This window comes from Eutrigla gurnardus (genome assembly GCF_963514095.1).
Source record: "Eutrigla gurnardus genome assembly, chromosome: 20".
Taxonomy (NCBI): domain Eukaryota; kingdom Metazoa; phylum Chordata; class Actinopteri; order Perciformes; family Triglidae; genus Eutrigla; species Eutrigla gurnardus.
The window spans coordinates 15,339,977-15,356,467 of record NC_139931.1 but is presented as its reverse complement, the minus strand read 5'-3'; the positions used below and the strand labels follow the sequence as shown (position 1 = coordinate 15,356,467).

The 16,491-nt window shown below is 45.6% G+C and overlaps 1 protein-coding gene across 6 annotated transcripts in view; it reads right to left on the bottom strand.

The window, feature by feature from the left end:
- Window positions 1-16,491, bottom strand: part of LOC311031298 (RNA binding protein fox-1 homolog 2-like) — a 41,574-nt gene that overhangs the window by 3,400 nt on the left and 21,683 nt on the right. For 3 of the 6 annotated variants that reach the window (XM_084037526.1, XM_084037523.1, XM_084037527.1), the window contains 10 exons: window positions 15,937-16,143; window positions 14,792-14,965; window positions 14,300-14,353; window positions 13,902-13,994; window positions 5,216-5,303; window positions 4,742-4,798; window positions 4,325-4,469; window positions 3,268-3,310; window positions 1,081-1,184; window positions 227-302 (listed from right to left, as the gene is read on the bottom strand). In XM_084037526.1, coding sequence (XP_083893652.1) covers window positions 227-302; window positions 1,081-1,184; window positions 3,268-3,310; window positions 4,325-4,469; window positions 4,742-4,798; window positions 5,216-5,303; window positions 13,902-13,994; window positions 14,300-14,353; window positions 14,792-14,965; window positions 15,937-16,143 — 1,041 coding nt within the window. Of the gene's footprint in view, window positions 1-226; window positions 303-1,080; window positions 1,185-2,811; window positions 2,855-3,267; window positions 3,311-4,324; window positions 4,470-4,741; window positions 4,799-5,215; window positions 5,304-13,901; window positions 13,995-14,299; window positions 14,354-14,791; window positions 14,966-15,936; window positions 16,144-16,491 lie in introns of those variants that run through there. The other 3 variants (XM_084037525.1, XM_084037524.1, XM_084037528.1) reach the window with 3 other exon arrangements.

Below are 16,491 nucleotides of genomic sequence, written 5' to 3'. Positions count from 1 at the left end.
CACACACACACGCGCACACACACACACACGCACAAACGCACAAAATCAATACAGTCTGATGTACTATAAATCCACAAATTAAACATTTACTTAGGCTCTACATGTATTTTATCCATTTCTTCTCGAGACACTTGACAGAGCAAACAGTTGAGCAAGAAAGTAGTCCCGCCTGGTGGATCCAGAGAAGAGAACATGTACAGAGCAGAGTTAGTGTCAGTTCACTCACCATGGCTCCCACTCCGTACGCAGCAGCAGCCGGGCTTAAAGCGTGGTAGGGGTCTGTAGTGTACACCCGGCCGTAGCTGGAGAAACAAACACAAGAGATCACATACTTGAAACAAAACACCATTTTTGTGTGTGACGATGTGTTCGCGTACGCAGACGATGCACATTTCTACAGCATTCCTCTCATCTCGGTGGCGGGAACGGCAGAGAAACTCAAGAAAGACGGCCGGCGAGTAAACATGGACGTAACCGAACACAGTTTCCTCTTCACCTCCTGCGTATCCGCCGTGTGTAACCCATAACGCTCGGGTATCAGTGGGGAGCTTTTGTGTCACATGACCTCACAAACTCGCTCCGCTGAGCTTTCTGTCACAGTCTTTACCAGACATCAGCTGTCGTCCCGAAGAAGACGGCGTTTTCAATTAATCATCGGAGTTTATGTAGTTTCATACATTCATTTAATCACACAGACGTAATGATTCATTTGGCTGCATTACATTCCATGATTAAAGTCCTGCTAGCTTTCACTCTGATCTTATCCATTCATTAGTACGTTGAACATGTCCTTATACATCCCATAATTCTTTTACCAGGATTCTCTGTTATCAAAGAACCACGACATAATGTATTAATCCCGTGGTTCTGAATTCTTTTTTAGATTATCCTCAGCCAATCAGTTCTGCTAAAGAAAAGCACTGAGGATTTCTGACACCAGAGATTATCTTTTACAGTCAGCAGTTCTGTTGCACACTCAGGTGTGTGTGTGTGTGTGTGTGTGTGTGTGTGTGTGTGTGTGTGTGTGTGTGTGTGTGTGTGTGTGTGTGCGCGTGCGTGCGTGTCCCGGGATGACCTCACCTGTCGCTGTAGGCTGCAGCTGCAGCGGTTGCTCCGGTTACAGCCGTTGGCTGGGCGTAGCGGTAAGCGGCGGCAGCAGCGGCGGCAGCAGCAGGGTAGCCTCCCTAGAGACGCACACACACAGAGAGCAGAACTAAGTCATCGGCCTCGGAGGAGGGAGACACCTGTGTTAAGGTGAGTCGATGAGAGGGGAGAGGGCGCCATATAGAGACAGAATATACTGACATCTCATTCGAAGGAATACTATATATGCAAATATCTATTATACCTGACAAAATGTGTCCTTTTTTTAATAAAGCCTGTAAGTATTTGTATTTTTACTGTATGTAATATTTAATGCACAACTCAAAGGCAAGATTAGAAAATAATGCATTAAAATCATATATTAATTTAACTGTTTATTTTCTTGTATATTTCAAAACAAATAGTAATAACATTTCCATAACATATACTGTATGTTTCCCGAAGCTGTTTATCACAAACACATATATGTGAAAATACAATATGTGTCAGTATATTGTATTTCTGTACGGGAGGAGGTGGAGGTGGAACAGGAGTGCTTTATCAGTGAGACAGAGAGGAAATTGGACTGTCCAGGATGAGTTAGATCATATTATTACCACTAGGGGAGACGGGGAGGTAAAACAGTGGAAGACAAAATGTTCACGCGGTCGAGGCCGCACAGAAAGCTCATTGTCTCGTCAGGACGGAGGATTCGAGTCATGATCATGTGAGTCTAGAGAAGTCGTACGGCTTAAGGACGCTAAAGGAGTCAGACGTTCTAGTGGAGACACATTTATGACGACATTTGTTATTATTTGTGTTCTTTCACGTGGATTCAGGAGACAGAAAAAAAGAGAGGAAGATGGTGAAAGAAAAAAAAAAAAAGGAGTCACACACAAACACACCCACACAAGCCTATGCTGACTAAAAATCATCTCCTCGCACTGAGACTGCATGCATGACCCAAATTAAAAGTTCAACCTACACACACAAAAAAACACAACACCACTGCATTTGGACCTGATCAGAGCACAGCAAAGCACAACGGAGACGCCCCGGCATTCTCCGAGACGCCTGCAGGACACCGGCGGAGGGGCGGGGCGGGGCGGAGGGGCAGAGCGGGTTATTAGGGGGGGAGCGAGGCTTTCTGGGTGAGTGGAGGGAAAGGAGGACAGTATGTCTGCATGCAGCAGCTGATCAGCACATGCCTCAGTAATCATCCTGGGCGGGGTCGGGGGGCTCATTCAGGAAGTTCTCCGTTTCAACTTGAAGAATTTCAGAGTATCTCACGTCCCAACATTGACTGGGGCCTCCAATTTTACAGGAAGGATGCAAGGAACCTTCAGTTTGGTGTAAACCATCAGAGTTGCATCCAATTTGTATTTTCCAAGAGAACAAAATAAGGAGTTTCTCCGAAACTAGCCGACCAGACAAAAGAGACCAGGTTCTCTTTTGAACAAACTGGTAGGAAACAAAAACCACCACACACTCAATACGATTTAGTAGTTTAGTAAACAAACAAAGCCTTTCCCGCCAATCGGGGGGGAAAAAGAGTGCACGTTTCAGTGAGTTAGTAGAAAAACTAAAAAAAATTCAAAGCAGTGGTAATTTTGTTTTAAACAACCAAAAGATATGTTCCAGATCGGATCAGAGGATGATTCATAAGACCAGAGGAGGTAGTACAGTAAAACAATGCACACTGTGGGTTTGGTGTTGAGTTGACCCTACCTGAGGCAATCTGGGACTAAGGACTGAGTCCTGAAACACTAGTCTATAGAGAGAACAGAAACAACCGTCGTCAACCTGGATGCACACACACACACACACACACACACACACACACTCGTGTACATACGCTCAGACACTCGTTCACTGACGCACGCTGCTGCATCCGCCCACAGAGCGGCCTTCATGGTGGTGTTCGAGACCCTCCGTCCACTCGTCAAGATTCCACAGCTACTTTTAGATCAGTGCAAACTTTGACCCGAGCGGCATTCAGATCGTATAATAAGAGACGTTTGTGTCACAGCTTTTATCATTCACCTTTATGCAGGCAGCTCTGTGCAACGCATGACTGGACGCACATGCAGAATCACCCCGAGAGGGGAAAAAAAAAACAGAGCAGGAGAAAGCCGTGAGGGGAGGCAAAGAGAGGGTGTGTCGGCGGGAGGTGAGTTTACTTACATATAAGTCTGCGGCTCCGTAAAACCCATCCTGATACACCACACTGAGAGAGGAAGGAGAACATGGGAGAGAGGGAGAAGAGGGGGGAAGTGTAGTGGAGGGGGTGCAAACGGAGTGGTGCACAGTCCCAAAACCAGAGTGGATGAGGGTCACGACACAGCAAAAAACAACAGAGGGAGGAAAGAGAGAGAGAGAGAGAGAGAGAATAGTTATTTCACACCCATGCAGCATGCAGAGGAAATACAACTTCCATTTAAGCTCCACAACTGAAACCAAAACCATTAAACGATGGACTCGTGGGGCTCATAGATTGAGTTCATTGAACTGAAATGAGACCATTAAGGGCTCTCGTTGCCCGGCTTGGGAGAAAACCAGAGCAAAGTTTGCTCCGAGTGAGCTGCGTGGTTGTCGGTGGAGCAGATATGGAGAGGGTATTTCCTGTGGCCCCCAATTTCATCTTGTTTAGCTTCATTTGATCATCATCGTAGTAAGCAGCCGCGTTGGCCATTAACCAATCAACTCTGCTTTGATCTGAAAATCGTAGCAGTCGCAACCCCCATTAGCCAATCATCACAGCAGAGCGATGGCATGCACAGTACACATACTGAGGGGACCAAAAAAAAAAAAACACACATCGCAGTAAACGTGAATAATTGCTAGCAAATGTGGGAGCGGGGTGACTGCTTCTGCATAATGACATAATGAGCGGGGTTTGCGCGTGTCTATGCAAATCTGCTGATGGTGGTATCAGAGAGTTTATTCAAATGAACCTTCAATGGTGCAATCCCATCAGTGCGTCATACTCGACTGAATAGCTCGTGAACTGACTGACAAAGTGCCAGTTGGACTGCCGAGGAGAGTGAATAATGTGCGAGCATGGCAAGTGTATAGAGCTAGTCAAATAGGATGTGGAAAACGATTCTGCAAATGGTATTCATGAGGTGTTCCTCCGTAGATTTACTCGGCACTAAAGAAAACTATTCATCCCGACTTTTTAGCATTTCTAAAATGTTCCCGGGTGGCAACTAAATTCGAGTCAAGAGCTCTGCAAGCTTACCCGGGGTAGGTGGGGATGGCGGGCTGGGGCACGGCAGCGCGCACGGCGCTGTAGACGGGCCGGCCCCGACCCCGGAGGTGGGCGCCCCGGAACGCCGCTGCTGTAGTGGCGGCCGCTGCTGCTGAAGGGTAGGGGAACCCTGGGACTGGAGGAGGAGGGAGGGTGAAGGACGAAGAGACGGCAGGTGATTTAGGGAGGAAAGACAACAATGCAGGCGGGGAAAAAAGGGGGGAGAACCAAAACAAATTAAGAGGGAAGAAAGAGCAAAGGGGAATAATCCCACTGCAGCCTCAAGGGCTTGGTATCAATAAAAGTGTGTCGAAGAAATGCCAGGCAGGCAGTGCATTAATATGAATTAAACATTGCAATGTGATTAAAATGTAAAGTAGGCTGTAGAGACATAGAAACGGGGCCTACCTGCGTAGATCTCTGGTCCGTACATGGCCCCCATCATAGGACTCAACTTCCACCCTGCTGATAGTCACACAGACGGTATTATTAAATACAGATCACACGGATCACAGGATCCTACAGACACGGTGGTTTTACATATATATATAAGAAACACATTTCACTGCAGATGTACCAAACGCTTGCTGAATGTTTTGTACCCTGCTATGATGCTAAAAAGGGGGGCTGGGGTTAAGCTAACAACACCTCCTTCAGTCCGCGGACATCATGGCTGGTAGGTGGTGGTAAAAATAACGAGGCTGATAATAAACAGCGTGAAATTGGTTCGCTGACGGCCTCCCATAATGTGTCCCTGCAGGGAGGGGGACCACTGAGGCTGGGTTGTGTGTTTTACCCCTCCTCTGCCTGTGTGTACCTATGCTGTTTGGATTGTGAGGCGGGCCACGCTTCAGTGTGAGCGTGCGCCAGTGCGGTCGTTACCATAAGGCAGCGTGCTGAGAGCCTCTCCGTTAGGGTAGGGGCTGACCATTTTCTTGTTGGTCATCACCCTGGCGGTGGCGTTATTCACCTGGGGACGGAGGAGCGGACGGTCAGAGACGGGGGACAAAAGTACACAACACAGGAAACACCAAAGTGATCTATGTGTGTGTGTTATTGTTTTTAACAGTAGTCTGCGGTTATGTGCTGGTGTTGTGCTTGCCTCCATTTTTTTGTACTTCTTGGTTCATCTCTGAGGTTGACGATGCTTTTATCCGTGTACACTTACTACTACTACTGGGTTATTAAAAGTGAATACTGGTGTCATTTTATTGTTGTCGTCATGTGTTAAATAAGAATAAAATGGAACATAATAAACCTATGCCTAACGTGTAGCGCCGTGTCCAACGTGAACATCTCCTGACATGGCCGCCAACTCGTTTGTGTCCTATGTTTGTGTGTTAAAGTGGGGGGGAGGGGGAGGGGGGGCTGTTAAGGGAGATTTTTAGTCATCATGCAATTAAAAGCGAGTTGCCCAGTAGAGATTCGGTGATTCATTGTGGAGATATAATTGGCTGCCTTGGGTGACATTGTTATGTTGCAGCTGTGCCTGCACATACAACAGCAAAAGAACCGGAGCTGTACTTTCTTTTGTTGGCATGCACCGGTGAGAGTACTGTGGATTTTTTTTTAGCTGTGTGTGCATGATCCACGCATGCTGACTGACATTTCAGTCTAATGCTTCGGCTTTCAATCCAAGATGGACGATAATCTCCTCTCTGAGCTTCAAAGGCTCACACTCCGGTCCCTTGATCTATCCTCATCTTCCTTTGATGGGTTTTAAGAGAAGGAGATCGTAGCTCTCCGTAATAACGCGTAGCGTCCCAGCGAGATGTGGAAGTGCTGCGTCTGACGGTGTGGCGAGCTAAAGATTAATGACCTTCTGGCTAAATGAGGGGAGAGTGTGTGTGTGAGAGAGAGACAAAGGGGGAGAGAATGAGTGAGATTGCTTGTGTGCGTGCACACGTTCGCACTCCCATTCAGCCGACCATTAGGGCCGACGCTGCCGTTTGCACCGCCTTTCTCTCAGTGAGTCGTGTTCTTTATCTGCAGAGCTTCATTCAAATGGAAGTTTACCTCATTTTTCCCTCATTGTAAATGACAAGGTCAGCGGCGAATGATTAAAGTGTCCGAGCTATCGGACGCAAATGTCCACGGGCGCTTGACTGGAGACGCTTTGGAACGTTAATGAATCACGTGACTTTACTCTTCGCTGTGATTTTATCCAGACTTGTAAGACGTTTTATGGTGACGAGTCAATGATGATGGAGAGCTTAGCCTGTGTTAATGGTGTGTGTGCAGTGTTTGTGTCATGTGTAATCAATGAATCGGGTTGACAGTAACATGCAAATCAACAGAATATGGAGGCAAATCTCAAAAGTGTTAAGAATTAATAAAACATTCAGTCTTTCTCATCGCATGTTTGCCCTCCCAGTCCAGCCTGAACAATAAACCGGGACAAAATGAAGTCACATTTCCATATGAAACCAAACTTGTGGGGTTTACATACCTAAAAAGAAATATTCAAAACAACCAAAAAAATACAAGGGAGAGAAAGAGGGGGTGCAAAAACATTTGTTTGACAAAATTAATAATCATATAACAAAGAAATTACACGCAGCCAAATATGGGCGCAACACATGACCAAGAGTGAGTAACAAACCAAAAAAAGTAATAAAAGAAATTCAGCCAATCAGCAAGCGTCGGATGCAGCATAGAGACCAATCAAAACGACCGCAGCACTCCCACATCGAACACGTACGAGACAAAGATGGGACGGATAAGTCAAGAGGAAGGGATGCAGGTGAGAGGAAGAGAGACAGAGCCAGTCATATACAAAAACAAAACACAGGAGAACAGAAAGATGGAGTGAAGAGAAAGAGAAAAAGGGGAGAAACATGAGCAACACACACAGAAATAAACTGATTACAATTAAACTGTTTAAAACAAAAACATGTATCCCAAGGTGCATCATTCAAATAAAGCAATTAGATTTGGTGACCATTCTCCTGAAAATCTCATATGTGGTGGGTTGAGAAACAGAGCACCAAAGGATGGAGAGAGAGAGAGAGAGAGAGAGAGAGAGAGAGAGAGAGAGAGAGAGAGAGAGAGAGAGAGAGAGAGAGAGTGAGAGAGAGACAGAGAGAGGGAGAGAGAGAGAGAGAGAGAGAGAGAGCAATCCTCATTCCCAAAAAAGGAGAGAAATCAAATAAACATGAGACACTATGCCAGGCATTAGAACTGTGTGTCACAAACTAAGACCAGGACACTACGACTACGACTACGACTACTGGTACACAGACAATCCACTAGAAGAAAACCAAACCAAAAAGAGAAAAACAAAATGGCAGCATAATAGAGACCCAAAACACAGTACGGTAAACCCCATATCGGTTTTGAAATGCATATGGTTACACAACACCAGCGACACGCATTGGGATAAGGGACCACATCTGAAACAGCTGGGTTTCTAAACTGATTTGGATTTTATTTTATTATTTACGTACATTTAGAAACAGTTCCACTTTAATGTTAATGGGACTGAAAAGACGTCTAGGTGTGTAGGTTTGGAAAGTCTTTGTCTAGGCAGTCAAGACAAGCGCCGTGGCATCCTTTAAAGGGGAACGCCACCTAAATGAACAATTCCCACATGTTATTCCCATGGCAACCACATGTGGGATGTCATCAAGTATTAAGTCTGGAGCTGCTCCAAAGACAATAACGGAGAGACTCCGAATGTTTGTCGAAAGCAATAACTGACAATTCCTGCTCCTGTGGCGCCCGGCGGGCATCAGATAGGAAACGCTACCGTTTCGACTGTTTCCTTAGTCCTGAACGTGTCCTGAAAATTATTGTCTATAGAGCAGTTCAGCTTTATACGTGATGACATCACACGTTCTACCCCTTTGGGAGAGTGGTTGGTGTTTACTTCTATTCTCAGGAATAATGTGCATGATCTTTGAAAAGGGGTAGTTCCCCTTTAACTGCAATACAGTGCTGGCAACATGCTGGACATTTCTACTTTAGCTTTAAAACCCAGATAAATTCCTTTCCAACACCTGTCTTGTCTTAATTCACATGTTTCCAAATGCACATTTAGTCCAATTGGCTCATATCTGACAGATGTACACTTAGCTAAAAGCAGGCGGGTCGATAAAATAAAGAACTTCCAAACCAGAGCGGCGTTATTAGCCCTGCAGCTCGGGGGGGGAGGGGCCTGCATTCAGTCAAAGCAATCACAGGCAGCAACGGGGAGCAAAGCGTCATATCACCGCTGGTGCTTTATTATTATTAATCACGTAAATGAATACGATATACATGGAGTCCAAATGGAGAATTAATCAGATGGATTGTGGATAGCCGTGTCATTGCATAGAGGAGGGTGATTACATTCAGTCATTCCCAGTGAGGTGTTAATGACATGGTGGGGGACGGGCATGTGGAGGAAATATTACTACTCAAAGACTAATCTGTAGAAAGATGTGTCTGTCTGTGTGCCTTTGATACTGTGTTAAAAAAAGAAATGACATAACAGGAATGGGGTTCTGGGGCGTTACGCCGCGTGGGCCTGTCGACTAGAATCAGACTAACACTGTACTCTACATCACTACTGTACCAAATGCCCATTTCAGGGGTGGGGTGGGAAGGGGATCAGTTCAGTGATAGATGTTTGTACACAACTTACCGTTGCCGTAGAAACAGCGAGTGGTTACCGTGGAGACTGACAACAACACACAGAAGTCGTCAGGGAAACAGAAAAAATATAATAAATAAAGGAACAAATAATCCTAGTAACAAAAGAAACCTAAATGCCCCCCGCCCTCCTCCTCCTCCTCCTCCTCGCACCATGTGAAATAAAAACCTGATAGCAGCAGTGTTACAGCTCAGAACAGAAGAGAAAGGAGAAAGAGGAAGAAAAGGGAGAGAGGATGCGAGCTCTCGATGCCTAGCGGAGGTCAGAGCATCGTGACAACGATCAGACCAGTGACAGGAAGTTAATCGGCGGTCGAGAGGACAAAAAGAGAATGGAAATATGGAGCAACTTTGCCATAACCCCAAAAACTCGCCTGACACCCTCCTTTCTAAGAGCAGTTAAAAGGCTGGTTTAACGCTGACTAACAATCAAAAGGACGTATGCCGGCTATGACTCATTCCTGTGTGGTGAGGTTAGGCCACAAGAAAAGAGAGCGTTTTGGAAATTGGTCCTGGCCGCAATTTCTAGTTGTCACCACAAAATAACATACCGAAGGTTGTTGATAGTGAAACAATAATAAAAACATAAGACAGGAAATTGAAATCAAAACAGAGGACAATAAGTGGCAACAGAGTAAGGCAGACAGAGATGATACAAAGAAGAAAAAAAAGTATGAGTTAGAAAAACAGCTAAAGGTTACTTTCAAACATAAAGACAAACTTGACTGGCAACGAGAGAATGAAGTGATGAGGAAGAGAGAGACAAAGAGTGGAGGCGACACAAAGAAGGTTGGAAAGGGCAAAGTGCAAACTCTCTTTCCCCTTTTCTCTCAACCTTTTTCCACATTTTCACTCACAACACACATGGATACTCAACCGTTTCATTACTCGTTTCAAACCATGCAGTAACAGAAAGCTCCCAGAACAAAACAGGACCGGTCAAATCCCAAGCTGAGGAGAGGGAGGGAGGGGGGGTCATCTATGAAACTGGGACACAAGGAGATGGTAAGCCTTCACCTCGGGCTCCACGCACAATCATACCAATTCAAACAATAGATAATAATGCTGCTGCACACGATCATCCACAAGGCTCAGGATGGTGATGGAAATGATTTAAGGCCAAGGCCGAAGAGAGCTGAAGGCCAACTGTGTCCCGCTGAGGAATGTGTGGCTGGTGATGATCACGCATGCAGAACCACAGGCACAACGTCCTCTCATCCTCTCCACCGCACACATCCATGCACTGAGGAGGACACTCTTTGCTCAACTATCCTCCACACACACACACTGACACACACACACACAGCAGCTATTCTGCTCTATTGTGTTCAAATGTCTGACTAAAACTCTGCGCTGCGGAGGAGCATTCACTTCCTGTCTCACTCAGACCACACAGATCAAACACACAACCGTAGAGCAGGAGTTTGTGAATGGGAGTCTATAGGGTTTAGCATGGTCTCTGTGTAGATACTGCTGGGCTTTTGTCCTTGCCGGGCCCTCCCACACTGTACTTTGCACTGCGGACTAATCTACAGCAACCAGACCAGGCAGTTGCTGTAAAACGAGGTAAGCCTTTATGTTCATTGCTGACTGTTTGATGCAGATACAATGAAACTATTATGCTTATAATTAATTTGAATTCTAATAGCCGGCAGGGATGTCACGAGTCGAACGAGCAAACACATGTTGCTCTTTTTCTTAGTACCTAGTCCTGCAGTACTGGGGGTCAGGACTCAAAACGACCTGTGTCCTGTCATCTCAGGGACAATGGGAAATGTCACTGACAATGCAACACTGTGAACTACAAATGTGTGTTCAAATTGGCAGGAGGAAAGCTGTTAACTTTAGCCGACGGGCAGCGAAGTCACGCGTGGCGTAACGTACCAAATGCGTCAAATTACATTATGATGCATTCAAGCTCTATTCAGTAAAAATCATCATTTGGGGAAGGTTCTCTTGATGTGCTCAAATGTTATTTTGTAAAATGTTATTTTTGCAGAGAAACTTGAGGCGTAACATCGGGGAATAATAATATACCTCAGAAAGCAGTAAGCGGACGGTTTTTTGCTGAAGTAATTGGGATTTATTGTTTTGTTTTATACCCTGGTATTAAATACTAGCAAACATTTTTGACCAATTATTGTAAAGAAAGGTTAAAAGTGTGTTACCTGTACAAAGGGATATTGCTGTGTGGCCACCAGCTGATCAGAGCTGTTGGTCACACGAAGCAGGACTCAATCATCAGCAAGAAGCACAGTTGGCCCAATCGCAGACTGCATTATTTGGCATTTCATCAAGTTGAAGCAGCACAAAGGTCTGCAGCTATGAAAATAAGACCATGCATGGACCCTAATGCACTTCCTGTACAGCCAGTCGTTGCAGCGTAAGAATCACACATGTGACTACGCATGTGACTAAATGGTTTGGAGAGATTCTCCGCCATTCGCTTTGTAGAGTGTCCTACAGTCAAAGTAACACAAGTCAATGACAGCCAAAGAGTTACCGCTCCAGGCCGAGCGAGGGAGAACTGCTCAACCATTAATGTTAGAGCATACGCACAATCACAGGGACGGCCTGAGAGGGTGGAGATGCAATGAGATGTGAATGTTTGTGAGTGCATATTAAGATACACACACATATATAGGTCTATAGGACTCCATAGTCTATATATTTAATGGATGGTGATGAAATGGGATCACAGAGAAGCAGGAAGAGAGACAAAGTGAATCGTAGTTGGGCCACTTACATGGATACATTGGAAGCACACAGGAAACTGACTTCTTCAAAGCGCAGAGTTTTATTCCAGACAAAGAGAAGTACAGTATAACTTTAGCACAACAGTTCTCTTTCCGTTTCCTACAGGCTACACACATGCACACTGTGGGGGAGCTGAGCTACGAGAAGAACTACTGACCGACTCCCGATGGCATGCACAAAGAAAGAGAAACCACAGCACTGGAGTTAAGTTCAGCACACCTGGACAAATATTCAATCAGAACGGACTCTGGAATCTAATAATTCCGCTTTATTTTTAGTAAGTGGAGCAAGACCACGAGGCACCCAGGTGCAACTGATGTCATGCCAACTGAACAAGTAAATTAACAGCCGCACTACCAAAACTAATTCAACAAATGGCCGTACAGAATAAACATGCAAGGGAGAAAACATCCAGCTGTCTGCGGTACTGCCCCGGCTACACATGTCCATGTTAAAATACCACCCATGCAGCCTACATCCACTAAACTCATGCCAGTGGAGAGCACAGTCACACACAACAATAGTTAGGTATTTAGGTGTATACGGTAGACCTATATTTCAGAGTTTCTGAATTATAATCCAAATTGCTAGTTACTTTTACACCATCTTCATCTCTAAAAGCATAATTCAACCAACTCTGAAATGATATGACCAATTAAAGCGAAAGAAACGCAGCGACATCTGCAAGAAAGGAGATCTGCCAGATGGCACTGCCTCAAACGGAAAAGTCCGGCCCTTTCTCCTCAGCTGAAAGAATGTGTAAACACAAATCTACGATTTGTCTTGCGCCAGCCTTTTGTCTCTCCAAAGCCCATGCACCATAAACAGACAGAAAGTGACGCGCTGTAACAGACTCCCGCCGCTGGCCCACCATGCAGCCGGTGCACGACTCGCTACGGCCCGACACCACTACCGGAGCACAACAGGAGTACATGCAGAGTGGCAACCGGAGACACAGACAGACTGCTGGCCCATTAATACAAGTGACTGATATATCATGCAAAAACGTGGGGAGAGAAACAGAGAATCAGGTTACAGCGATGCCAGGGACAACACGGGGGCCTGATGCAGGGTAAACTGGCTCCATCAGTATCCATTCAGCTTGCTGATTGACTGAAGGTGGAGGTGGCTGAGGGAGTATGTTGTACCGGTGGATGCAGGTGACTGCCTTTCATTCTCCACCACACTGCAGCACAACTGAGAGTACAGCACTAAAAAAATTAAAAAAGGATCCAGCCAGCCTCATCCATCATGCAGGAACTGAGTCGCACACACCCACACACACACCCCCACACACACACCACAGGAAATCACCAACAGTAAAGCCCATGCAGAAATCCTGGCTTACGGCGTCGTGGGTCAAAGATCCAATACAGACAACTGGCTGATTGACACCCCAATTAAAATAAGGAAGAAATGCTGCTTTCAAAATATCACATGCTTCAGTTAAAAAAAAGCAAAACAATAATAATGTTTAATTCAATCAAACAGAAATAACCTGAACACACAAATACTTTACATACATCAAAACTCAAGTGCACAGATCTTTGTGAGAATCCAGACGTCCATAAAGTGAACATGCGTCAGTGTTGCTGTGATTTCCCAGCATGCTGCTGTTGCACCAGGAGCCATAAGCTTGTCACAACCACTTAGCCACAGCACCGGGAGAGGGGAACACAGAAGGATTTCTACACTAGGGAAGAAAATAAGAGCATCTGACAGCAATCTGCCATGCATCATCCTTTCGCTGCGTTCCTCTCGTGCCCTCAGGTGCCAACTACACAAACATCATTCCAATGTTGCGGAAAAGGTTGTAACATCAGTGTGGCTATGAGTCGAGCATCAGTGGGGAGGGGGGGAGAAAGGTGAAGAGGCAACAACTTAATGTGAACAAAAAAAAAAAATGCTTCAGAGGAAAAGTACCCAGCATGCCATATGTAGTGTTCTTGCACCCCCAATCATTCCCACCACAAAAACAACAAATAAAAGAAGGAAACAAGTCTATTGGAATTTAAAAATGAACATACTGCAGAGGACCAGGGAGTGGGATATCAGTGGGCTGCATCAGAGCATATCACTACAGGGAGGATGGGAGCTAGCTAGCAGTCAGTGATCAAGCAGAATTATGAGTACAGAAAGAAACAGACGAGAAGACAGGAGAGAAAGAGAGGAAAATTACCTCAATCTTACGACCTTCCACCAATGTGCCGTGCAGCTTTTCCCTGGCTTTCTCTGCGTCTGCGCTGGTCTCAAAAGTCACAAAGCCAAAACCCTGTGGTACACAGCAGAGGTTAAAGAGGTTGGTGGTGAGCGAGCGAGGGGCCACATCATGAGGGAATGTCGGGAGGGAGGGAGGAGAATCTGTGAATCCGCAGACCTTGGGGTGCACTTTGACATTGCTAGAGATAATTGGCGTTTCATAACAAAAGGTGTCCCGTGTGGCGTGCTGATACCATGTCACATTGTCACAAATGTCACGTTCACAGAGAAAAGGCGTGCAAAGAGGGAATTACTGTAATCATTAGGCAAGAACTGCAGTGTCGTTTCTGTGAATCAAAGAGAAGTCGGTGCACTTACCTTTGAACCTCTCTCATTGAAAATAATCTCTACATCCAGAATCTTCCCATATTGCTGCAAATAAATTTGAGGGAAGAAATTAGTAAAAACATGTAAGCAAAGAAGGCGGTCGATGACATCTTTGAGTCTTTTCAGGATCCTTACAACTCTTTTAGAAGCTGCTGACTTCTATATGTTGTGAATAACAACTGCTTAGCACTAGGTGTCACTATTACACAAAAAACAACATTTGAATGCGTTGTACTACTTTACTTAAACTCTGCTCTGTCCTTCTTCCTCTCACTTCGTCACTCATGCTAACACACTGACACACAATCGCTCCCTCAAGCACCGAGAGAACACCCATGAGTTTATTTCTTTTGTGGTAGCGTGACTATTTCTCCAACTAAACCCCACCCATCCTAAGCCGGCCCCTCTGCGGAGGTCCCGGGGCGTCTAGACTGATTTATTGATCCCGTTAAAAATGAGGCCCACCGCATTCCCAGCTCTTACCCCAAACATCTGCCTGAGGTCCGGGTCCCGGAAACGGAAGGGGATGTTTGAGACGTGAAGGCGTTTGGGGGTCCCTTTGGCCTCTGAGGGGTCTCCTACAGAGCCTCCTCCTCCTGTGCCGACTGAACCGCACTGTACACCCGCCTCACCCTGCGACGCCTCCTCTGCCTTTGCCTGTGGGGGGAGAGAAAGGAATAGGTTGGACAGATGGAGCTAAAGGTAATCGTGGCTCGTGATATTTATTTTAAGTTCAAGCTTTGCTGTTAATCTTTTAAATGTAACCCTGATGAAAACAATGCAGAGTTTAAAAACAAAGAATGCAGTAAGCTATTTATATACAGTCTTGATAGCATCATGAAATTAACATTATGACCTTAACTGCATATACAAGGAAATATGATTATCATGCCAGCAACGTGATCAGCTCTGTGAGGCTGTATTTAGCAGCAATGGTTTGAGCTAAATGCTGTGCTAAACGGTGCTTATATGCTCATAATGACAATGCTAACATGCTTGCGTTTAGCAGGTATAATATTCATTGTGTTCCCCATCTTAGTTTAGCTTGTTAGCATGCTAACAATTACTAATAAGCAATATGATGGGAATGTTTTTTAGGATTTAATCATGAACAGTTTTGCCCAACATTTCCATCCTTCAAGTGAAGGATCAGCAAAGTGGATCCTGAGTGGATCATGTGGTACCAAATGTAATGCAAATGCAGTCAAACGTATTTGAGATATTTCACTGAAATGCTGACGTAGAATAAACGAAAGCCAAAGTCAATATAATTCACCCTCTGGGGACCCAGAACGCCTGTGCAACATCTGACGCCTATCCATCTTAGAGCAGTTCAGATGTTTCACTATGAAATAAAAATGTCAACCTGCTAGAGGCGCTACAGGTTAAGTGAGGGGGATCACCAAAATCATCCCTATTCATCCTCTGAGGACCCTGAATGCCTGTAAAAATAATGTACGGCAATCCATCTGGTCCCTTGAGATGATAGCAGTCCTATGTCAGATTTTATGACTGTTATCATTAGCGTACCTGCACTTGTGTTACATAAATAGAAGAAACTATAATGGAACTCATCCCACTAATCTGACAGATAAGTAAACTACATCTTAAGGCTTCATAAAGCTTACGATGATGTTGATGGGGGAGGTGGCAGTGCTGATGGCTCCGTTAGCACCAGCCCCTACGTCCACGGTGCCTTGGCCCCCAGCAACAAACATGGCCCCGGGGCCAAACTCTGTCCCTGCTAGCCCGTTTTGAGGAGGGGGCGGAGGGGGGAACGCTGAAAAGGGTGGGGCCACCAATCCCTCCTGTCCTCCTGTCGAATCCTGAGAGCCCTGTGGGATCAGGGGAAGGGAGGGGGAGGGGAGGGAGGAAGAGGAGGAGACAATTTAACATATGTACTCCGTAGGCAGTGCTGGTAGCGTCCTGAGGAAGGCAGATAGAGGGGGTTAAAATCCTGCCTATTAAATTTCACTCTCTCCCTCCCTCCCTCACCACTCTGTCACTCCCCCGCTCCCTCCCCGCCTCCTCTTCCCCTCCCTCTACCTCCATATCTCTGACAGGCATGAGTTTTCAGTCAGCCAACCATGAAATATTTACAGCAAACACATCAATTATTAAGAGTAAGAAGATTCGATACACGGGTGGAGATACAAAGATGCTTACGGGATGGGTGGACACAC